This window comes from Passer montanus, unplaced genomic scaffold (assembly GCF_014805655.1).
Source record: "Passer montanus isolate IOZ18808 unplaced genomic scaffold, ASM1480565v1 scaffold5, whole genome shotgun sequence".
Lineage (NCBI taxonomy): Eukaryota > Metazoa > Chordata > Aves > Passeriformes > Passeridae > Passer > Passer montanus.
Window position 1 is genome coordinate 8,739,260 of NW_024369929.1, and position 24,326 is coordinate 8,763,585.

The 24,326-nt window shown below is 38.3% G+C and overlaps 1 protein-coding gene across 1 annotated transcript in view; it reads right to left on the minus strand.

Annotated features, from left to right (window-relative positions):
* Positions 1-5,352: 5,352 nt before the first annotated feature.
* The window catches only part of BNC1 (basonuclin 1), a 74,013-nt gene continuing 55,039 nt past the window's right edge, over positions 5,353-24,326 (minus strand). Inside the window, exons 2-5 of the mRNA XM_039722816.1 lie at positions 13,532-13,634; positions 13,136-13,371; positions 10,000-11,918; positions 5,353-7,956 (exon numbers count right to left, since the gene is read on the minus strand). Of these exons, the coding sequence (XP_039578750.1) occupies positions 7,275-7,956; positions 10,000-11,918; positions 13,136-13,371; positions 13,532-13,634 (2,940 nt within the window). The 3' untranslated portion in view covers positions 5,353-7,274. The remainder of the gene's footprint in view (positions 7,957-9,999; positions 11,919-13,135; positions 13,372-13,531; positions 13,635-24,326) is intronic.

Consider the following 24,326-nt stretch of genomic DNA (forward strand, 5'->3'; position numbering starts at 1 on the left):
TGTTTCAGCTGAACTGCATGGTCTGAATACGGGGGAAACCCCCATCCCTTTATCATAAAAATATAAAGCTACAGGTTAGATACATGTTACAAAGATACAGGTGGGAAACTGACACTGCTTTCCCACTGTAGCCTTGAAGAGGTTTCTTCATACAATCGTAGCAGAATACAGGAAAAATAAGGTAGAGGAGCATTCCCAAATGCCACAGGGAAAAGTGTAGGAACAGAGAAAACAGAAATTTTCTCTTTCACTTCAACATGCAGATATTCCTCCATTTCTGTTTCATCCCCCACGCACTGGCATCATCCACTCACTGGCAGTAGCTGTTCATGCCTGCACAGCTTCCAAAATGGGTTCTTCAACAAAGAAAGGTCTTCTCCCTTTCTACCACAAATAATATTCAAGAAGGAGCTCTTCATCAAAGATGCTCTCTCTGTGGATGGTGGTAACCAAAAAAGTGCACAAATGCCACCCACAATAGTAACAGTGCTCCAAACACTCCTTCCCCCTTTGGAACCACCCTGTGGCTGCTCTCTAAATTACAGTGCCCCAGTTTCCTGCTCTGATACTGCCCTTCTTCATTCTTGTTTGTGCAAGGTAAAATGGAGAAACACACACACAGAGACTGGAGATTTTAATCAAACTCCACAGAAGTGAGTAATCCTAGGTGCACCACCCCTCACCTCCCCTGGAAAGGACGGAGATGAAACGGCTGAAGGATAAGGATGGGCACAGCAGAAGCTCTAGCTACACTGCCCTTTGTAGTCAGAGGGTGAAGGTATTTTGTGCTAAAGCAGAGGGAGGCAGAGTGCTGGGAAAGCTAAATAGGAGTTTTTCCTGGATATGATGAGGAAGGCAAAGGGGCTTACAATCTACAGGCCATTGCAAAAAGTGGAAGCTCTGCACACAGCCCTTTCTGAAGGGAGAAAAGCCCCCATTTTTGTAGATATCATTACCAAGCCTTGCATAACTTTGCATAGAATAGCTTTAGGCAAGTTGCTGGCTTGGGGCACTCTCCCTGAGAAGGCTGTGTGTACCTCTCACTTGCACATGGCCTCTCTGTGCTCAGGAATCCAACGTAAGGTTTATATCATCCCACACAGAGGTGCAGATGTTGGCTTCCCAGAGCAGCAATAACATGTCTCCTCTCCAGTAAGTTATGTTGTTTTCCTAGCGTCTCCTCTGAAGTCACTCTGGCTGCTCCTGGTTCTTCCACATCTCTATACTCCATACACTCACACATTTTGTTCTCTTTGAGAATTTTTGGCTGGAGACTGTCGGAATGTCATAAGGCATATCTGTCCATATTTTGAACTTGACTAAACTGGCCAAGCACACTCAGAGTCAGTGTTTCATATCTAGGCAGGATCTGTTTCATGCTCTCTTACCAGCAAAGATAACACTAGTACAGTTGTTACATTGGTCATGTAGAAATATTGCCTGCAAACTAATCATTTATTGTGGAGCCGGGGGTGTAGAAATGAGTAAAAACTTGTTTTTTCCTTCATAGTGTAATATTTTGACCTGTTTTAGTATGTTAGCAGTTACAAAGCATTGTAAGCAGCCAACATGGGCCTATTTACTCACACATATAACTAATGATCCTTGTTGAGACATGATTCCAATATTATAAGCCTTGTTCTACTAAATTCATTGAAACTACTCCCAACTTACATTACCATAAATGAGAACAAAATTAGGTTTAACTGCTGAATATGCAGCCCTATGTATATGCAATTTTACTATGTATTGATATATATGTGTGCATAAATCACCTATGCATGAAGCGCATATACATATTGTCATTCTTATAAATCAGCAGATTCAAATAAGGTATTTTCCTAGAAAACAGCTTGTATAATGACTATAGTTAAAAATTATAATTTTGGAATTAAAATGAGAACTCAGGTTGAAATCTTTTAATCTGCTCAGTTTTACTGCAGTGCAAGTTGCTCAGAACATACCTTAACAGCAACATATTACTTACAACTACGGAATCCTATTTTTTAAAAACTCAGGAAGCCATTGCAGTTTATTGTTGTCAGTGAACAAATGTTAGGACTATCTGTTTCTAAATTTGAAGGGATACAAAGAGGAGGTGAGAACAATGCAGGATAATTCAGTTCATCCTTGATAGTCACCTCACTGGCTTTAGGCTTCAGTGAGAAGGGCAGAGTGGGCTTCTAGTCTTGAGAAACACTGGTCTGGGCTAGGATATGTACAGAGAGAGAGTGAATAGGAAATGTTCCACACACCTTAGGAACTTACAGTCTTACTCGAAGACTGAAAAAGGGCAAAGCAGCTTCAAAAAGTACGATGATATGAGAGTTCTCTCTCTCATATCATTGTATGACAGGGAAGACTTGAGCTTTTTCTCTAGCACATCCTATGTCTATCTAGGACCTTTTTTCAAGCAGCCGTCAACATGCTTTTCCAAAAAGTGGTAACTAATTCCACAGTCCTGATAGTTTCTCAGACTTGAAAATACTGGCAGAGCATACAGTCATCAATGAATGCCTCTACCTAAATTTGCAAGCTTCTAAAGAGTGGCAGATACAGAGGTTAACAATAGCAGCAATATTATAAAAATAACACATTTTGGAAATCCCTACACTGAATGAGCAGAAACTACAGAACAAAAAGAATAATGACCAAAGATTTAAAAGCCTGGAGCAAAGAATCAGCTCACACTTAAGACATGTTTGGATTGGCCTTAAGTTTGGCCTTAAGTTATTAAAAGAAAAAAAAATTAAAAAAGTAGAATGATGCTGATATATGGTGCTCCTCACAGTCCAAATTATGAAGAGTCTTGCTAGAGACTTTGGCAAGCACAAGTTTGACAAACCCTTTCAGTGCTGCACTCAGCAGTTAAAGCAACATCTCTGCTTATTAAACACAAGCATCTGCAGGCAATAATGGATAGTAATTCACAGTAAGCTTTACCAGTTTAGGGTAGGAGCTACAGAGACACAATATAAAAGGCTACAAATGCTCCCTTGAAGCTTTAAACCAGCGCAGAATTAGATGAAGTGCTCACCAGAGAGGGACTGTCACTTCACGGTGTTACCTTTCCTTTGCTTCTTTACAGACCACACATAAAAGCTGGAGGGTGCTCACAGGGAACTGAGCTGACAGGGCCACAGCTTAACAGGGTGATGTTTCAACAGTACATTTCCAAGTTAGCAACCTCACATCATCCAAGGGCTGCCAAAAGGCAAGGGGAACCAGAGGGTGAGGGGTGAAGGCAAGGGGAAATTAAAAGGCAGTCTACCTTCAGAAACATGCTTGCTGAGGTTATGTGGAAATTTCTCTAGCCAGCAATCAGTTCAAGAGTTTTCCAAAAGTTTTCCAAGTCATTCAAAGCTGACTCGATCATGCTATGCATATTTAATTCTACTTCAAACCATGTCTTGCCCTTCCCTCAAAGCTGGGGACTGCCAGTAAATGCTGCTCTGAACAAAACCTTTGATCCAACCTTCCTCCTCTTATTGCACTGTTGTCTCCTTCCCAGTTCAAACTCTCATTTCAGCTTGGAAATGAATGCTCACATGCAGGCTGAATGGAATCCTTATGGGCTGTATCTCAAACTCGAAAGGTGTTTTTAGTTTAGCTGCTTTTCTTAAATCTATGCTTGCTGATGAATCAGAAATTGCTCGTGAACCCTTTTCAAGGAGGACCTGGCACTCTACTTAAAAATCCCTGGATTAAGTCCAAGTAGTTTAGCTGTTTTTTAGGCTTCCCTATTCAATGCAGGGCATCAGACAGGTATTTTCAGAACTTGTTTCTCCACTTTTCTGGGTTTTGCAGTGTATAACTTCAGTAAAGATTTACTAGAAACAACAGCCTCTGGTTTTGCCACAGTTCTTTTTAAAGTACTTAGAAAACTGGGGCTATAAAAACAGATCCCTTACACTCAATTCAAAATAGATTACTGCACTTACTCCTGTAAGTACCAGGACACTCATTGTTCCAGAGGGACACAGATTTGCTACCACAAACTATTCAGAATACCTGTGTTCTGAAACTGGATGCTCGGAGTGGCTACCCCCCAGTGTGCACCCGTGCCTTCTCCTCTGGAGCCACAGAAAGACGACGGGATCTAGTTTCTGAGGTTCTTGTTTTCTAAGGGAGAAGAGAAAAAGATAAAAATAAAAAAAGGAGCAACATAGTCAAATAGCAAGGGTGGGCAAGCTCAGGCCCAGTTTAAATCTCAGGCAAAGATTTGAGCCCCCAACTGCACATACTCACAGACTGCAGATATGAACATCTCTGGAACTGAGCCCCAGCCAGGGGAAGCTGCTTCAGCTCTCCAGACTGACTCTGAAAAGCTCCAAAAATAATGGTACTACTATTCTGAAGTGAGGTTACTTCCTTCAACATCTGTGGTGAATATGTGATACGGGCTGCTATAAGCATCACACATATTTAAAACTAACAGGAGATGTCAAGGCTTGGTCCAGCCACATTGTGGTCATTAGGAGGAGGGAGCTACACAAACACTTCATGAGATACATATGCTGCTCTGGGGGTACTAAGGGTTAGCCTATTCTGAGAGATCTCCCATGCTGTCCAGATTTTTGAGCAATAACAAAAACCCCCCACCAAACACTTCCAAAGTATACAGGATAAAGAGGGCACAAAATATCTTTCAGTGTAGTTCTCAATGATGAGATATTTACCTTCTGTTTAGCTGGCAGCTTTTAAACGAACCTCTACCCTTGCCTACTGCTCAAAGAAAAAAAAAATCAATAAAATATCTGACAACATTTATTACATTACTTCTAATGGCTCATTAATATAATGACACTTCCTTATTATGGAATAAGTTAGTACCATTGTCAAACCAGTGCTCTCTACAGACAGAATGTGTTCTCAGAAATTGTTCTTTTAAAAAAATAAAAATAAAGGATAGAAGTATTTTCAAGCAAAAAAGCCTACTTTTCTGAATCAACCAGAGGCATTATTATTGGTTTTTATTAACACATACAAAATTATTAGGGTATACAAATGTGTTTCTTTTTTTTTTTTTTTGACACAGTGAAAACTAAATAAATGGGCATTACATTTGTTTACATCACATTTTGTTTCAAAAAACCAGTTAATGATTAAACAAAGAGGTTTATATATATATGTATATATATGTATAAAAAAAAAGAGCTTGAAATAGCTGGATAACAAATAATTGATTTGTACTATCAAAAGGCTGGGAGCAATTGTGTCTCCTGTGATTGTGCCCTTAGCTTTCAAACTATGACCCCCACTGATAGGAGTTTCTACTAAAAATCCAAAGAAAACAACAATGAAAAACCTCAACAAAACAAACACCACTCTAGTCCCCCCCAAAAACCAAGACACCGAATTCCCCCAGAACACAAAACCTCAAAGCAATGGCACAACTTTCCGCAGGCTAATATTTTTTCCTGACGGCTTCAAGCACAAATGGATTATTTTAAATATCACATAAACCTACAGTAAATTAAAAAAATAGAAGATTACTTTACACAACGCATGGAAACCATTTCTAGTGAGCACAAACATTTACAACTGTGTCATGTTTTTTCCTTGCATAACCCATACTCACACACAACCAGTTTTCAAAAGAATTGGTGAAATAATCAGTCCACATTTGTTTCTTTTATACAATATGAAATGGTTACAATACCATAGTTTTTAGAATAAGTTAAACATCAAGACATATGGCAATAGCATTGTACTATTCTTTCTACATACATATGAAATCCTGAATTTCAGTCTATTTTTACTCAGTCACAAAAATGAATAGAGACTAAGATCCAGTTATACTGGAAAACTAGGCTAGTTCTAGAAACCACAAATACTGTAAGCACTTTGGTATAATATGTACAGATTGTGCTGTCAATGTCATGCTTGCATACTAGAATTGATCAACAGATTTCCACTGGTGAAATAAAGTAAAAAAGGTACTGTAAAACTTGCTTTCTTATTTCTTTTCCTCTTGGCAAATGATTGAAAAAGGACACACCACAAGTACACACACAGCATTTGTATGATGTGATTACAAATTAAATATTAAAGTGTTTTTAAATACAATGCAAGGCCAGTCTTCTTAAGTGCATAGAACGTAATGCAGAATACTGTTAATTACAGGGGCAACGTCAAAGATATGAAACATTTTAACAGATATTGAACAAAGTTCTTCTAAGAAAAAGAGGTGTGAATTGGAATAAGCATTCTTCTATTGTTATAAAGATCAACAGATGTTATCCCCCACTGGTAAGAGAAAATAACTGCTGCATCATAAATGATCCATCTATCTGCTGCATCCATTTTATCACTTTCTCTCAGAGGCTTAGAACTGCACCCTCAAACTCCCAAGCAGTTTGGATATTTGGTTGGGGATTTTTTCCTTTCTTTTTCCCTCCTATTTTTAATAAAACTTCTCTTTCTGAAAGTAGAACTCAAAAAGTGCATTTTAAATTAAAGGGCTTATTTTCCCCCTTTTTTTATGGATGCATTTGCTATAGTTTAGAAATTTTAGCTTAACCTATTAATTCTTTCTACCACTACAATTTATCAGAACGTCTCAGATTTATTCAGGCTATTCTGCCAACAAGTTAAGTAGCCCCGTTTTCTGCAAAGCAAATGGTATTAAATTCTAAGAAATCCAAAATACTGTAATCTTTACTGAAGTGAAATGCAAACTTAAAGAGTAAGGACTACAGGTTTTTCAGAAGATTTGGACTTTATGCAGTTTTCCCAAATTTGTATTTTCTCCTTTGGATTTTGGGCTATAGTTAAGTACGTATATTCTGTTCCACTAACACTGCAAGTCAGCTTCAGACTAAGGTCTCAGGAATGAAATGGTAGCCTCAAAATTCTCAACCCAACCAGAGGAAACTCACCCCAATCATTACTCATTTCTTACACAACACAATAACCCATTTAACATGTAAACACAAGCAATGGTGGTTCTCATTTGAAGCTCCTATTGTGGCAAGTAATACTTCACAGGTAACAGAAACACTTTAATTAATGTCTCCCTATTTCTCCCATTTTTAAGATGTCTTCTTTTCCTTACAGAAGTTTTAGCTGTTCAACATCAAACAATTGCACACAAACTACAGCACCAAGCTTTGCTAACTGAAACTGCTGGAGAGCACACACAGGAGAAAAGAATTTGACTGTGGCTGTTGAGTGAGCTAGAAGTCAAATGAGCTTAAATAAAACTAATGTTAACACATTCCTTAATTGAAATGATTAATTCTTAGCAGAAATAAATTAAGATCAGTCTGATCTTACTGTAAGCTAGTTGGTGACCCAGCCAGACTTTTGTGCAGATTGGGGTTTTGACTGTGCCTGTTCCGACTGCGAACAGATGAAAACATTGTGTTGCAACCTGGGATTTTGCATTTGTGGAGCTGGCGGAGATGCACAGTTTTGTAATGAGCCCTGAAAGTTCCTTTATTACTGTATGTTTTTTGACATATATGACAAGTTATTGGCAAACTGGAAGGTAAGTTTATAAAGTTTTGATTAGCTTTCTCAATTAGAGAACAGTCTTGGTAGAGTTCATCATTGGGCATTAGGCTGGGTCCTTCACAGCTTTCATCACTATCCTCCAAGGGCATGGTGCATATCTCACTTCCTCCATCAGAATCCCAAGAAGAATGAGCACTGCTCTCAGATTTAACGCTGGAAGTAGTGCTTAGATCCAGAACAGCTCCATCATTTAATGGATCATATCCATAACTCTCAGAACAGGGTTCTGCAATTTTGCTCATTGGAAAAATGTAGCTGCCTGTTCTGTTCATTCCTTTGAAGATTACAGAAGTACGTCCAACGTGTTGTTTTAAAGAGACGTCTTGGCAAAACTCCTTAGCCATGTCTTTCAAGAGGTATGTTGCATTGAAATGGTTGTTGAATTCCAGTGTATCTTTAGTCAGAAGTTTATGATGAAGATTTAGGTTTGAACTATGTCTAGAAGAACAAAGACAAGCTTAGCAAGAAAGTGTTTCACCTCACTTAGCAGCTGTTTCATAATGACTATAAACAAAAAAATGGAAAATCAATATTTAGTAGCATGCATGAATTGTATACTTCAGATTTGACCAACTACCACACAGAGTACACACTGACAATTTACACATGCGACTGGGTTTCTGAACTTGCTTGCCCTGGCATATATCAGATTCTATGCAATAACTCTGCAGCAATCAATGTTTCAGATTCTCACTAGCATTGAGGGTAGTTGCTCTGCTAGATCTAGTGCTAAGCCTAAAAGAGGTGGAGGCAGACTAAAAACCTGTAAACTGAACTGAGGTCAGAGAATGGACTGAGGTGGGTAAGAAACAAGATTCTGTCCCAATAGACAAAGCAGAAAAGGACTGACACCTGAGTTTGCAAAAAAATGTTGATGATTCCATGTACTCTAACCATGTCCAGGATGCAGCTGTACACATCAGTACAGAGCCTTTTCTTGACAGCAGTTTCCTTGAAAAAGGAAAACTGAAATATATGCAACTTGCAGTTTTCAAATGGGCACCTCTGGGTTCAGTTTAAAACCACCAAAACATACAGAATCACTGTTCCTCACTGAATATTATTAATCAGCTCACTGGGAACTTACAGGCTCTGTCTAGAAGGCTGAGCTTATTGCAATACTGGCAAAAAAATTGTCTTTCTCCTTGCCATCATGGTTTAAACAGAACCATGAATTGTTCAAAAAGGCACAGAAATATTTAGCACTTGCAGTCACACTACTCTATGTTAAAGTCTAGAAACTTCTGCAAAGTTGTGACAAATAACTATTGTTTTGTACAAAGCTCTTGAAATTACTCCTGAGCTTGCTTGTCTTTTTTTTTAAACCCATTTTCCAAAAGCACCTATTTGAAAACTTATCTCAACATATTGGTGTGGGAAGGAATTTGTGGCATGTGAATGCAAATCTTACTGCTGGCCTTCTTTCCTGTGGCCCATATCGCAATTACAGTGGAGAGGAATTCACATCTGGAAAGATGCAGGCAGCAGGGTATGAAGCCCTGCCAGCAGCAGATGAATCTGTGCATCTCAGATGCAGCGGCCAGTCCTCAGAGACCGGCTCATCCTCTCTGGATTGCATCAGCTGGCTCCAGCACTCCTAGCAGATTACAGACAATCTAAACCTCGTGTCACTCTGAACTGCTATCCAGGCATGCTTCCTGCAGCCAAAAGCTGCGCTGACACTGCTACACACTTGGAAAACTTGTAACACTTCGTTGCACTGGAATAGGTTTGTTACCTATTGCTGACCGCTTCAGATACATTACTGATGGTCAATGACAAAGCTTCAGCACTTGTTGCTCAGTTTACGTGCATAATAGGCTGAAATAAAATGAATTACAGCAATATAGTACTGAAATGAACACTAAACTGAATCAAGCTCATGCTTTTGTTTAGAAATTAGTATTTAATCTCACAGAATGTGATATTGTGGATAAACACCAGATAGTGTTAGTTTGACTATCACTGCATAAGGTTACTTTTGGGCTCACAAAGAGTAATCTTGCTTTTCTTATGGGATTTTTCTCACCAGTCTGTTCCAAATCCTTGAGCAAAGAAAGGACAAGCGAAGATTTCCTAAACTGACCTCACTGCTTTTTCTTTAAAAACACTGTATACATTAAAATATACATGAAAGTACATATTAAACATGTAAGTCCACACATGCATCTACTGGAAAATTGCTGAATTCATTCCCTTATGGCTTTCCCTTTATGTACTAAAGTATTCTTTCAACTACTGCAGTCTTTATCAGTTATGAAATTTTCATGGCTTTATTTAATACCTTGTAGTCTTGTGGAAAGGAAATGTTTCTTTCAATGGATTTTCATTTCAAGAACGTTCTGATAAGTTATCATACCTGTTATACGAGGATACACAGAAAATATTTGTAGGCTCCATTCCTCAAACACTCATTTTAATTTCAAATTAGGCTCCATTGTGATGGTAAAATAAATACAATTTTGTTTATAATTTTCTTACCTGTCTCGACTTCTACGAGAAGGGAAAGCAGCATTACAGCCCTCAACTGTGCAAATATGCATTTCTTTGAGATGCACATTTTTGAAATGCATTTTTACACTGTAAGGGTTTTTAAAAGTCTTCTTACAGATGTCACAATGAAAGCGGCTTTCTTCCTTCTGAATCCCTAGTGCATGTTGACTGACATGATCCATATCTTTAGAGTCTTCAAAACAAGGAATGGCAGCACCCCTGTTTGACAAAGTGCTGAAAAAGCCCCCGGTCAGCAAGTGGTGTTGCAATTCAGGGCAGTCATTTTTAGGAATCCTGTGTTTTGACTGCTCTTTAATATACATGGGGGGTTCAGTCATTGGTTTTATAACATCACTGAGGTGGTGTTTTGGATCTTCATATATAATCTCATGGGAAACTATTTTTAATGGTTGGTTTTCTTCTGGTTTAACCTCTTTCTCACAGTGTTGCAATTCATTCTCAGAGATATCCTCGATGTATTTGTTATTTGGTGCAAAGACAGATTCAAAATACTTTGGGCCCTCTACCCCAGAGAGAGATTTCCATGAATTACCTGAATGGGGGTGCTTTTCCACCCTGTCGGTCACCCGCTTCTCTATCTTATGCTCACAGGTCTCAAGCTCTCCATCGCTTGCCCCCTGCAGGCGTGAATCATCTTCAGAACTGGCAACATCGCTACTTTCATTGGGTGTCTCAACAGCTTCTTTCTCTATCTTGATGGGCATACTGGACTTCCGAGACTTCTTCTTGGGGAGCATGTCAAATGGCAATTCATTGGAAACAAGCTGCTCTGGTATTGAGGAGGAAACAAGAGGCAGAGAAGGAAGAGTACCTGGAGTATTGGCAAGCTCAGCTGGTGTGACTGGACTACGGTAAAAAGGAAGAACAGGCTGTACTGTCTTCAGGTTTGGAAAGAGGACACCGTTATGTCCAATACTGGAAAATCCAGCCTGGCCTTTTGAATCTGTACAAGAGCTGGCATAGCTGGAAATAGTTCTGCTATCCGGAGTTAAAATTGTGAATTCTGTCCTTTTACTGTCTCCAGGTCCAGCAATGGTCAAACCATTTCTTAGATCTTTATCCCTGTTATTTCTGTTCATTGGCATATGGAGTCTGGGGTTAGGATTTGCACTATGACGATTTCGACTACGCAAAGAGCTAAACACCATATTGCAGCCCTCAATGGTGCATTTGTGCTTTATCTTCAGATGAACAGCATTGTAATGTATTTTCAAAGTACCTTTATCATAAAATGTTTTTTCGCATGCAGTGCAGAAGACACGCCCTTTCCTTGGCCCAGCATTTTTTTCAGATTTCATTTTGTTTTCTGGAGATAGTGCTGTCATTTCAAGCTTGGCTGCTGTGTTATGTGAACTGGAATCACTTAAAAGGGCATCATCTTCTGTTTTTGCGATATCTGGACCATTTATGCTCCTCTCATTTTCAACTTGAAATGGTGCAGAACTAGAAGTTAAGAAACTGCTTTCAGAAAATGGTATCTGAAGATCTTGTTTGGTTTCGTTGCTATGGTCTTGACCTTGCTCAATCAAATGTCTTTCTGGTGGTGAACCTATCAAAGGTGGAGGCACTGGACTGAAAAACTGAAACGGCAGCATGAAAGCCATGTTATTTACAATATTCTCAAAGGGATGAATGTTGGTGGGACTCATTTTGTCCAAGGAAGCAGAAAAATTAGGACTGTGTGGGTTGCAGCTCTCAATGAATGCCCTAATATCCAAATTGGCAGTTGGTGGTGGTATTATGATCGACTGCCCTTCTTTCTCTTGAATTGCCATTAACTCTACAATGGACTTTGTTTCTCCAAAGCGAAGGAACTGCTGCAAAGTAGCCAGTTCTTCTTCAGTGGTCATTATGCTCCAATGATCCAGCACCTTTCCTGAAGCATCCTAAAGCCAAAAATATTTAGATGAGTTAGACATTAGTTCGGACAAAAAAAGAAACCCACTTCCCCTCAAATCTCTCATTTTTTTCAGGGACTAAAATTTATTCTTTAGCAAAAAATTAAAAACATTCAATTTAATAAGATTAATGTGAATTCTGTGATAATTTCTTCCAAATTTTATCACATTGGTGATATTATTTCTCCCTGAATTGACAGTAATACTTTCCAATAATTTTTTTTCCACAAAAATTAAGACACGTTATTTGAACAACAGATAGTATCCTGTAAGCACAGACAGGAGAGATGGAGCAATCAGACCAAGATTTAGCTCCTCATTTAAGTCAAGTATTCTTTCATTGCAAGTTTAATAATCTTCCAAGCAACTAAGATCAGAGAACAAATGAACCTATATTGATCTATTGCCAGTTTTCACAGAGCACAGCTGTAATTACACTAGTGTTGGAGTTCTTTCAAACTCTAGCTATGCCTAACTTTTCCCAATAACTACAATAAATATTTTATCACAGAACATGTATTTGATGGCCTACTGAGATTTTTCACAGTGCATGTAAGAGTTTCTAAGATGATGAAGAACGTAACATTATAAATTTTTCATGTGATAGAGGTTCAAGGTAATTGATTCCATATTTTTAATCCTAACACTAAAAAGCAAGATTATCAAGACCATTAAATATTGATTCATGTCATAATGTAAGATCATAATGTTACTTTACATAAAAAGTAACTTCCACAGCAGCAAGGACTAACATCACTATAAGCACATAGGGCCAAACACACTCTGGCTGCAGCTCCAGTAAGGTCGATAGCACTACCAGAGATTAATATTGTCCCTGGTGTTTTAAATAATGGTAAGTTTATTTCTTGATGTATTATTCTGCTGTATAAAAGCAAACTCACTGTTTAAATAATACTTGAACAAGTTCTAAAGCCTTTACTTTGATACATTACAGTAACTTTAGATTTTTATTTTTGCTTACCTGTGTTGTTAGATTTGAGCAAGTAGAAAGATTTCAATTAAGTCCAGCTAAAAAAGAAACCAATCACCAGATATCCACCCTTTGTTTTCTGGCATTAAGCTTGTACAGGTCTATTACTGCCTTTCAGATGCCCCACACTCTTAACACATTGTGAAACACTGAGAAGATTAATATAGAAAACCACTTAACTGTCATATTTCTATTTTAAAAGCCCCCTAAATACCTGTAGCACATATCCACGTATATAATCCTGCAGTGTCCAATCCAGAGCATGGAGAATCTGTATCACCTCTTCCTGCTTCAGAACACTGAAAAGCCGATCGAGCAGAATTTTAAGGCGCACAGGAATGGCTTGGGTTCCGTACAGCATGAGGCTACTGATATCAAAGACAACATTGGATTGAACTATTTCTACTTGGCTTGATGGGTAGAGGTTTGGAATCCTTAGTTTGCTCAGGGCTGAAAATAAAAATCACAAAGGTAAATAAACTAGAGTCCTGAGAAAGAGAAAATAAAATGCAACTAATATTGGGGTGGGGGTTGAGGAGTGACACAACAAGTATGTAATAATTATGAGGATTCTAAATGGTTTTCTATAGATTGTAAAAACAAATATTACCATGTGCTACCCATCCATGGCGGCATTGGTCACATTGTCGCTGATTTATTTTCCCAGGTTTGAAACACTGACAACTACAGTTCACGAGAGTGCACCGGATAGCCTGGAGATCAATGGAAAGCATGATAGGTAATATATGAGCACCATTCAGAGTGTGCAGATTATACATCTACAGTACCCCCATAAAATCCATATGAAGACAGAATTAACATACCAACACAGACCTATCAATGTGCAATGTAAGTAATCCAGGCAAAGCCTGAGTTATACAAGGCTACCTCTGCCTGGAAGAGTAAAGTGATCAGCAGAAACACTACAGTAATATGAAAGCAGAACATTTAACAATATACATAGCAACACATCTGTGGATTTATTTAGGCTGAAACACCTTTATAAAAATTATTGTTATAAATTATGTGTTCACCTAAGCTATGATCCTCATGTATACCACTTTCTCAGGAAGGTTTGAAAACAAAGCTGTACAGATGAAAGACCCCCCTCTCTTGCAGTTTTGCTTTTTGGCACTCCATACTGCAATATAGCAAGTTCTAATGAGCAGTGCATCAGCTCTGCACAGATGCCATACCCTACACACCCAGAATTCACATGGAATATTTGTATTCTGTCAAAGACACAGGAGTTCACTAATGCACCTCAGTAACAAAGTTCACCAAAAAGTACTCCAACTCTTCAAACACAATCTAAATCTAAACAATCACATTTTGAAAGCAAAATAGAGCACACAGAACACCAGCTGCACAGTTCAGCTTGTACATTAATTTACTCTTACCAAGGTCATCTATAATGCAAATCAAGTTAGTATTCAGATGTCCCTAATCAATGGGGTGATATAAACTTGCTTCCTGGAATATATGATTTCTTCTGTATGTGCCCATCTGCTGGAGAAGGCAACAGACAACTTGGAGGTCCTAGTTAAAGCTCCAGAGGGATTTGCTACAGAGCAAAGCTTTTGCAGGATTCTGCACTGCTTGGATCTGCACCGAGAATAGTTCCTGCATAAACAGAATATTTATTGAGGGAGGGAAAGCAAAGAAACTGATGTGCAGAATATCTTCACTAGAAAAATAAAGAAAAAGAATTAGATCTTGCAACTGTAAAATGTCAGCATTTTTGTGCTTTTAAATTAATGTTCCCCCTCCTAAGGTTTTATGAAAAATGGGGACTTCCACTCCTCAAAATACCCATAGGAAAGTAAGAGGAGATTTGAAGAAAAAAGGAAACGTGGCATTCCCACACTGGCACTTCAGAAAACATACAAGGAAGCCTGATTGTCCAAAAACTTGCTACGAAAGATGGATGGAAGAAACATACAAACTCAAAAGTACAGGGCAGAAAGATAATTTCGCTGAGATTTGCAATGGGCATTTCTTTAGACTTGCAGCCTCTGGCTGACTCAGGGCAGAAGGGGACACTGCATACAAAAGGTTACTGTAAACAAGTATGTTCGTGACATTTGGATCTCTGGTGCTTCACAGTAATGGATTTGGAGTGAGATTTTAAAATCTCAGTATCTGGCTTGTCCAGGAGTTGCCTTACATACACATCTCCAAACTGCAGTGACTTGATGTGAGGTTTGCCTGTATTTGAAGAATTAGAACAAGTGGCAACAGGGCTCTTGAAATCTCTGAATCACTTTGCCTTTAATCTTTTAAAGGAGCCGTTGCAAAATCCTGTGTTCTTGAGAAAAGCTCTGTGCTCCCCATAAAGTCGTAAAATACACATCAATACCCTATGCAATATTGCTTCATTTTAATGGAGGATATATTTTCACTTAGATGCTAAAATACTTCCATATAACAATAAAAAGCCATAAATTTCTTATGGAAGGGTCTGGGGAAGAAAAGGTGTAGTTGACTGTGGATTCATTTCTACCACAAGATATGAAACAATAATGCAGTTTGAGTCTTCTGCCTCTCTGCATACATAATATTCTGTGACTTGCCTGGACTGAAGCCCTTCCACAGGCAACCCTGCTAGGTTCAGTAAGGTGCAGTGCATTCCATAAATGCATCTTTTACATTCCCTTCAGACAAAATTACAAAGGAGTAGTTCCTTTTTCTGCAAGAAGTAACAGAAATCTGCACAATGAAAAAAGCTGTCATGATGATAAGTTAATTGAGATTTCAAAATTTTTTTCATTCCCTTTCCTTTGGACATGTTCCACAAATCACTGACCTTTAAAACTACTTTTTTCTATTTAATTTGTGTACTTGGACAAGAAAGATAGACCACACCAAATTTTGCATTTCATAGCTTTCTGTAAGAGCATTCTTCTATATGGTACATGTGTTTATTTTGCTTTCCTGTGTATGTGTAGAAGACTGCACATGCCAAAACAGGAACAAGCAAGAGGAGGACATTTTGTTTTACATATATGAAAGCAGCTGTTACAAAGGGAGTAGAGTTCCCCCTCTATTCTAAATATTGAACTGAACCTCTCTCAAGTCACATTTTTGCTTCTGGAAACTAGAAGGAGTTAGCTTGCATCCTGGTGCATATCAAAGGTGCACCCTCGAATCGGGGATCTGTGCTGACTTAAAAATGACTTGAAAGAATTCCTAAGAAGAAAAAACTGTGATTTTTCATGTTTTTAGCATTTCCCTGCATTTGTGCTTGTCACAGTCTGTGTCCCCTAAAGCTTTTCTAGCAACATTTATAATAATATATATAGTCACAGAATATATAACAAAGCACAATTAACTTCTGAAATAATCAGTGAAAAACAATTTCAAATTGTCACTGGTCAACTTCAAAATGTGTTTGTAAAATATGCACCTTGATTATCTCCCAAATTAACACACATCAGACTTTATTGAAAAGAAATTTAGCAATATTTCATGAAAATAATACCCTTGTCTTTTGCCCGTTAATCCTACTGTCCTTAATAGCCTATTCTAAGGTACTGTAATTATATCAAGTCATTTAATAAGCTTTATTTTCCCAACAGTTGGAATGTACACACAATTTCATTCTGCAGAACAAAGAAATAACTTTCTGTATTGCATAGATGCAAAGCTTGAAAATCATAATTAAAGGATTGGAAATGTAGAAGGAAATTACAGTGGAAATTTTTTAAAATACCATCCTTTCATTCAATCATTATTTAATTTCATTTTCTAGAAAAAGAAGGCAGATGGTCCAAAAAACTAAATCTTATGGCATCATAAAAGATCTTGGTCTTGCTTTCCAGTCACTCTCTCCTTCACAAATGGATCTTTCCTAATCCATTATCAGAGCCACTTCCTTAATTCTTTTAAAAAATAGAGTTGAAAAGACTGATCAAAATGTTCTGTGGTTTTACCAGCATGACCGTGGGAATCTGAATGCTGAACTTTAAATAAAAATGATCCCTCATTACAAGACAGACATTAACCATTAAGCTGGTCACTGAAAAGCATCTGACTACTAATCACTGCATCTTAACATGTGCTGCCTGAAAGTCACGCCTGCTCACATCCTTTTTTTTGCCAGATATTGATGTGGCTTCAATTATGCTTCAAAAGTTACTGAATGTTTCTTTGCAACCCACTCACAGCCCTTAGAGCTAAGGAAAAGCCCAGGCTAATGGGACATACTCATGCTGATTCTGGGTATATAATCAGGCTTCATTTCACAAAGCAAGTTTGAAGAAGTCTCCTGGGACCTATGCTTACTCGCAACACACAACAGGTTTAAAAAAAAAAGGCAGCAAGACAAGAAGGGCATGATAAGTGTATCCAATCTCATTCAGTGTTGAGGGTTCTGGTTTGACAGCACTTTGGCTTGGGAAATAAATTAAGAAGCAAGGAAATATTGAAGACCTTGTCAGGGCCGAGCTGGAGATCTGTGCTCATGCTGGAAAGCTGCTCTGGGTCTCTGCACGCAGCAAGGGCTGCAAGTGCAGACACCAGCACCATGGAAGAGCAAGTCCCACATTACCCTGGTGCTATTTAACAACAGAAATGCACAGGTTAGCACCCTCATTTCTGGCATTTAGGAAAAACCATGGCCTTTTTGCACAGTTTCTCCCCACTTTAAAAACTGCTGCTTTTTTTTTCAAGCTACTGCCATCACACGAAGAGCTTGAGAGCTTCCCTGATCTGCTATGAGGATTACCGACAAAATGGTGTCATTGATGCCAGGTTACAGAAATATATTTTGCAGTTTAAAATGCAAGTTTGAATAAGAAAGAAGAGTCAAAGGAAACAAATACATGAGAGAAACTTTCATTAGATGAGCTATAGCAGCTACTGCTTTCATTACCCTCTCTCTCGGGTTTCTAGCAACAAGCCGTATCTCCTATGTCCTCTCATCATCATCAGTGGTAATCCCACTGAATGTATGTAACCCAGCATGGTATGTGCTCTGGTGGGCACTAATCCTACAGGAAAGAAGTGGGACAAATCCCATATTTGCAGAATAGACCCATAGTGGCTCCACAGTAACAACATTTGTGGAGAAAGACATGATTTACAGTGGGAGAAGAAATAAAACTAAACATGGGAAATACGTCTGGTTATTTGGAAGTATTTTCTTGCTGGCTGCTTGTAAAATATTTGCAAGGGAAGTAAAGGGATAGATATGTTTACCATCTCTTAAATTAAAAGTATAGCCACAGCTAACTGAAAGGCCATATCCAAATCTGTGTGCACCATTCACAGAGAACAGTAACTATAAATGAGTGTGAAGTTGCCCTTCTGGTCCATATTTTTTTCTGCCCGGTTTTTATTATAATCCACCAGGTTTCTTGTCTTTGCAGAGTTTAAATAAGTTCCTTTTTCCTCACTGAGTTACACTTGATTACTTTTGTGTTTGAATTCTTTGCACAATCACTGAAAGCACAGACAAATCAAAAACCCCTTATCACAAGCATCTCTCTCAGTGCCATCCTTTTCCATATGATACAATGAGCAAAGCTTTGCTTTGTCCATTGTTTGTCAGGCAACTTTTGCCATGTTCCCTTGGGATATATTCTGCTGATAAATAACACTGTCTGTCAGTTTTGTAATGATTTCAAACAAGTACTCAATTTACATTTTGTTCACCTTACTTTCACAGTATCACAATCCAGCTTACCCATATCAGACTCATATCTGGGGTTTTATCCATTCCACATGTATTTGTATCCCTCCTGTCCACTCTACAGTGCATATTTAGACCTTGTGTCTGTTGTTCCTGAAGACAGACTTCAGTTTTCAATACACTGTTGAGCTCTCTGTTGTTCACTGGAACTAAAATATATGCCAGCATCTTTTACATACAATCAAAAAACGTGCTGGGCTACTCTAGATGGTGGAAGTACTTGCTGAAGACATAGCCCAACAATTAGGCATGAAATGCATGTTGATATTAAATCTGTTAGATTAAGCACCTTGTACCTCTAATTGTTCCTTGAAAGTTTCAATGTACTCCCAGCTTAGGAAGGCTCTGAATCCCATCTGCCTGTGGAGACCATTAGCAGGGCCCCTGCAGCATCTTCAAGGAAAGGCTCTGGGCCATTTTCTTCTTCCTGACATGCTCACTTCAAAGAGGTAGCAAGATGCCTGGAGGATGGACAGAATATGGAAGCCCTGTGCTGCCTGTAAGTGGAGCTGGGAAGACACACTGGGAATGGGAAAAGGGAAGAACAGTGCACTGCAGCACACTGATGTGCACAGGTCTGACAGCAAGGCCAGCTGAGAGTTTACTGTGCACAAAGACTTGGCCCATGCTGCAACTTGCACGTGTTCAGCTCAGGATTATGGTGGTTCCTTCTGTCATGTGTTTAAGGTCCTGCAAAGTTCCTCAACACCACAGGACAGAAACACTGCCTGCCTTTCACAGTCTGAGCCCCCAAAACAAAGGGATTTCCATTCAAGTACATTTACACCTAATCCACTACACTTGCTTGCTGCAAGTTCTATTATTTCTATACTAAAGCTTAGAAATATTTAAAATAAATAATTACACAAAATTACTAAAATAAGAAAAATGTCCTTGTAAGATTTCTAATTATTGGACTGAATGCACGTATTACTTTCACAGTCTTACATCAAAAAAACTGTTTCTTACAAAGTAACAGCTGCTGTTAATAGTCATTTAATAAACGTGAGTAACAACAAATAACTTTCCTAAAAAGCAAACCAGCTTTGCAGCTTTTGTATCCAGAAAACATATCAGATATCTTCTGTATTTTGAGTTTTTAATTAAGTAAAGTTGTACGCAGATGTGACAAACAGCTGACCAAATAGCTCCAACCTGCTCCATTCAGACACATTAAAAATGCTGGCCTGAGATGATTCATATGACTTCTTATTAGTAAAATAATTTTGGAAAATTATTGTCTCCTGCTTAAGAGACTGATGAGGAGACAGATGGGAAAGGTGGAGGTGGGCCACAATTTGCTTTTTACAGTGCCACTAAACACAAAGTTACACTCACAGCTCAATTCCTAACCTGACATGGCTCCTTGGTAATCTGGCTGGTTTTCACTCACACCAACCATTTATTCCTACCACTCTTAGGAGGTGCAAGAACCTTTGAAAAGTCCAGACAAAAAGCTTTTGTTTCAGAGGCCAACCATTGATTTAGAAGTTGATCTTACCCTATTCTACTGAAAATTTTGGCTGGTGTAGCTACCACTCAACTCCCACTTACCCCTGTTCTGTGGGAGAATTATGTCAAGATTTTCATTCTAGATGTACACAAAGGCCACAAGCTGAACACATTTTCTAGATAAGACGATGGAATACAACCCATTAATTATCTGGATCCTTATGTATATATCCATACTGTTTATTTGGGGTCAGATACCAAAATCTGACCTCCTTTCAAACATCCACAGTCTAAGAACACACATAATCAGGATATTTACAACGCAGAGCCTGCAGCAAATTGCATTACTCCATTACCCTCTCCCTCAGTGGGGCTGAACAAAACGAATTTTGGCCTAGAATTTGATCAAATCTCTCTCTTGTGGGGGCAACTGAACACTGAGTTGAGAATGTTTAGTTGTCTTTGTAATAATTGACTAAAATGTCCTCAAAACCAGACAAAAATGCGAGGAGAGTGAATAAGCTCAGTAAGATAGAAGTGAAATTAGATAATACCTTCACAGGATGGCACCACTCTGTCAAATCAACCTTTCTTGTGGACTTCAAAGACAGTCCCTATGTCACCACCTCATTAAAAATTTTTCCTATGTGAGAAGAGTCCTAGGAGTGAGCAGCTGAGACAAGAGACTGAGCTGACCCAGCCTCAGAACCCGGAGCTGGTTTGGGCCCCGGTGCAGCTCTCGTGGCCGAGGGAGAGGAGCTGGGGGCAGTCCCGGGCACCGCAGCGGGCGAGGAAGCACAAGGAGCTGCTTCTGAGAAGAGCAGCCACACTGCAAGCCAGGCTTTAATCACAGCATAACTTGTGGGATGAAAATCACTCCTCATGCATGTCACTTACCCTACAGGGCCCCTTAGGGCAACTCTTGTTAATGGCACTGTCAAAATAATTATAAAGAGAGAAGAATTCGTGTGTGCGTGTGTGTGTGCATGTGAGCGTGAGCACACACACTCGAGTGCTACTCTAAACAAAAAGCACTGGACAGTAAAACTTCATTTTGTCATTCAGCAGCGTGGCCATAGATAGACTGGCTTATGCTGTAATTAATCTCACTTGTTAACAACAGGTAAGTGCTGACAGACAGCTCGGTCCACCTCAGGGACATGGGCAGAGCCTCTTTTACGGTTTGGTTTGGAAATGAAAACAAGAAATACAAAATGAGGAAGGAAAAACATCACTTTATCGTTATCTTAGAGTTATTTACTTTTGATTCTGAAAGAGACTGCGATGCTACAGTTCCCACAACATACCTGCCCTAGCCTGCATAGGTCAGAAACATTTTGCTGGTATTAAGCAATATATCTATCATGAGATATTAAAGTAATGTCCCTTTTTAATAAATTTAACGGAAAAATTGTTCTTATTAATGCATTTCAAAAAGGAGTAACAGATTGCTGCATACTGATAAGAAAAACTGGTCAGACTTTAGGGGTAAAGGTGAGTCACTGGACAGAAAGGGTGTGAAATCTTGTGCAAGAAAGCACTAGATGCTATTTCATCTAACAAATAAGTTGTGCAGATACTGCTTATCCCTACTGACATGCTAAGCAAGCTACACTAAATGCTGAAGCTACAGATCTAGCCACGAACTGCAGTTGAATTAAATATTTAACTCCAAGCCCTATGCTAGCAAGAAGTATTATTAACACAAATGCACAAGTATCAGAGAAATGAGGAATATGAGAATATATAAATTGCAAGGCCTTTAAAATATGTCTTTAACTCTTCATGTATTTTATAAAATGGTGCATGGGTGCAATGTGGATAAGTTAATTTTTTAAAGACAATCCTAAATTTTTCAGCTCCTCGCACCACTGCTTAAGTCTCAAAGCCATAAAATATACATGCTTAAAATCTCTTTTTTCCTGTTATGGAGTGAGGACATGGATTAAAGAATAAAAGTGAAATAACAGCTCTCTGAAATATTTAGTGTTACACAATTCCATTTAATGCAATTTCATAAATTTTAAACCCAAACACTATTTGTACACATACACATGATATCATCTATGGTACTACAGTTATGCAATATTTTACGCAACAGTGTAGCTCCATTGGTAATTTCACAATTTAAAACTCAGTATTCCTTTTTATTGAACACCGGTGAGAAAATTTTCACCTGGCTTTCAGATATTAGTTACTCCCACATGAAAAAATACCTATTTTTCACTGATGATATTTTAGATTTGAAATTTGAAGTAAAAAAAAAGCATTTTTCTTTTTTTGTAATTTTTTCCTCTTTGTTTAAATTCTCTAATGGTTTTAACGTGTGGAATGAAATATTGTTCTTTATACTAAAATGACTGAAGTCGATTAAAAACGGCAACTTTTCCTCATTCCCTCAATAATATTTTGAGTCTGAATACTGAAATTTGAATCTCTGACTTTTCCTCATTCCCTCAATAATATTTTTTTGAGTCTGAATACTGAAATTTGAATCTCTAGGATTTTTTTAAATGACAGCAGCAAAATAATAAGAAATAAAAACTAAAAAGAAGACAGGCAATGACATTTGCTGTAAAACTTCAACTGTAGCATCTGCTAGGACAAAACCTGCTGGTATCCAGCACATAGGAACTGTGAGAGTTACTGCACCACTGAAGCCAGAAAGGATAGGAGATGACCCAGAGGGCAAAATCAGTTTTTCTCCCTTACTTTTGGTGGATATTTTATGGAATAATGAATTCAAGATCTGTACCTAAACTTCAGCTCAAATCTGCATGAAAAATGTTTGCTAAATGCCAAGTCATCCCAAAATGTTTTTAAAACACGTATCTGGAACAAAAGCTGTAATCTAAAACAAAACAAGAACATTTCTATTTTTATCAGAAGTGTATTCAACATCATTGTAATGAAGTCTTTATTACTGCAAACCAAATAAATTCACTGGCTTGTTGGATTGGAAATGGAACGACATGCTAAATATGTAGGAACAGATCTTTTAACAGTATCACAAACAGACACGGAAGCTGAAGTCAAGACATTTGGTATGAAAAGGCCAAACCTCACCTCAGCCTCAGGAAGCAGAAGTTCAAGTAAAAGCCTGTGAAGTGACCCAATATTTGTAATAATTTCTCCTATTTCTGTGAAGATTCAGCTCTCCCAAATGTTTGTATATGTTTGCAGATACCATTATTCTTAGGGTTCTGAATAGGTTGCAGATGGTTCAAAGAATAAACAGAATAACTACTTTTAGGAAACCAATCAGGCAAAAAATCTATATAATATATTAAGTATAACAAAAATGTATTTTCCATAAGATTAGTTAATTTTTTACATGTTCACTTATTGTTAGAAGTCTGATTAAGCTGCAAACGGCTCCAAATTCTAGCGCTTAATTCAAACAGAACTGCACAATTACACTGATTATTAAAAAAACCCACTATCAGCACTATACATATAATGGTAAATAATCTAGTTCAATATCTATACTTTCTTCAAAAGTCCATATTTTTCCCCTTTCTGTAAAAGGAACAATTAGAAAGGTATTCTTCAGTGTATATTGTTCTAATCACTAGAACAAAGCAAACCAACACGCACTGTTGTTAGCAGTTAAAATAATGGTGGACCCACTTTGCCCCGTGACCTGGAGTGGAGTGAGACTCCCCCACCTCCCACTCCTCCAGCCTGAGAGCTCAGCCACAAATTTCAGTGTTTTAAAACCAAAGGACAGAAACACAGACTCTTGTCTAACGTAACGCTTGCATATCTTACAACAAACTGCACTTATTTTCCAAAAGGATGTTAAAAATAGAAGCATATGATCTTTTCCCACCTAGAATTGCATCCTTACAATTAAAGACTATTAGCTGGCATCCCTTTTAACCGTCAAACTCAGACAGTGGCAGTTCTATAGCCACAAAGAGAAGCAGTAAATGAGAAGAACATGTTACTACACTGCATTTGAGAAAGTTTGGCTCCAAGCTATGCACTGATTAATATCAGATCTCCTTCTTTACTTGCCTCTTGACAATCTTGTCACATCTGGCTGACAAATCCTTACAAGCTTATCCAAACCAAGGCAGCCCAGATCATGCTCCGGGAGTAGCTTGGAGGAAGCGGCAACACCAGCCATGTACTGATGTGCCATCATGAAACTAATGAAGCTGACTTCACTTGCAGACTGCAGGAACACGAAGAAACACAACATGCCCCAAGGTTTTGCAACATAACGCAGAGTTAGCTCACCAAAAGATAAGACAAA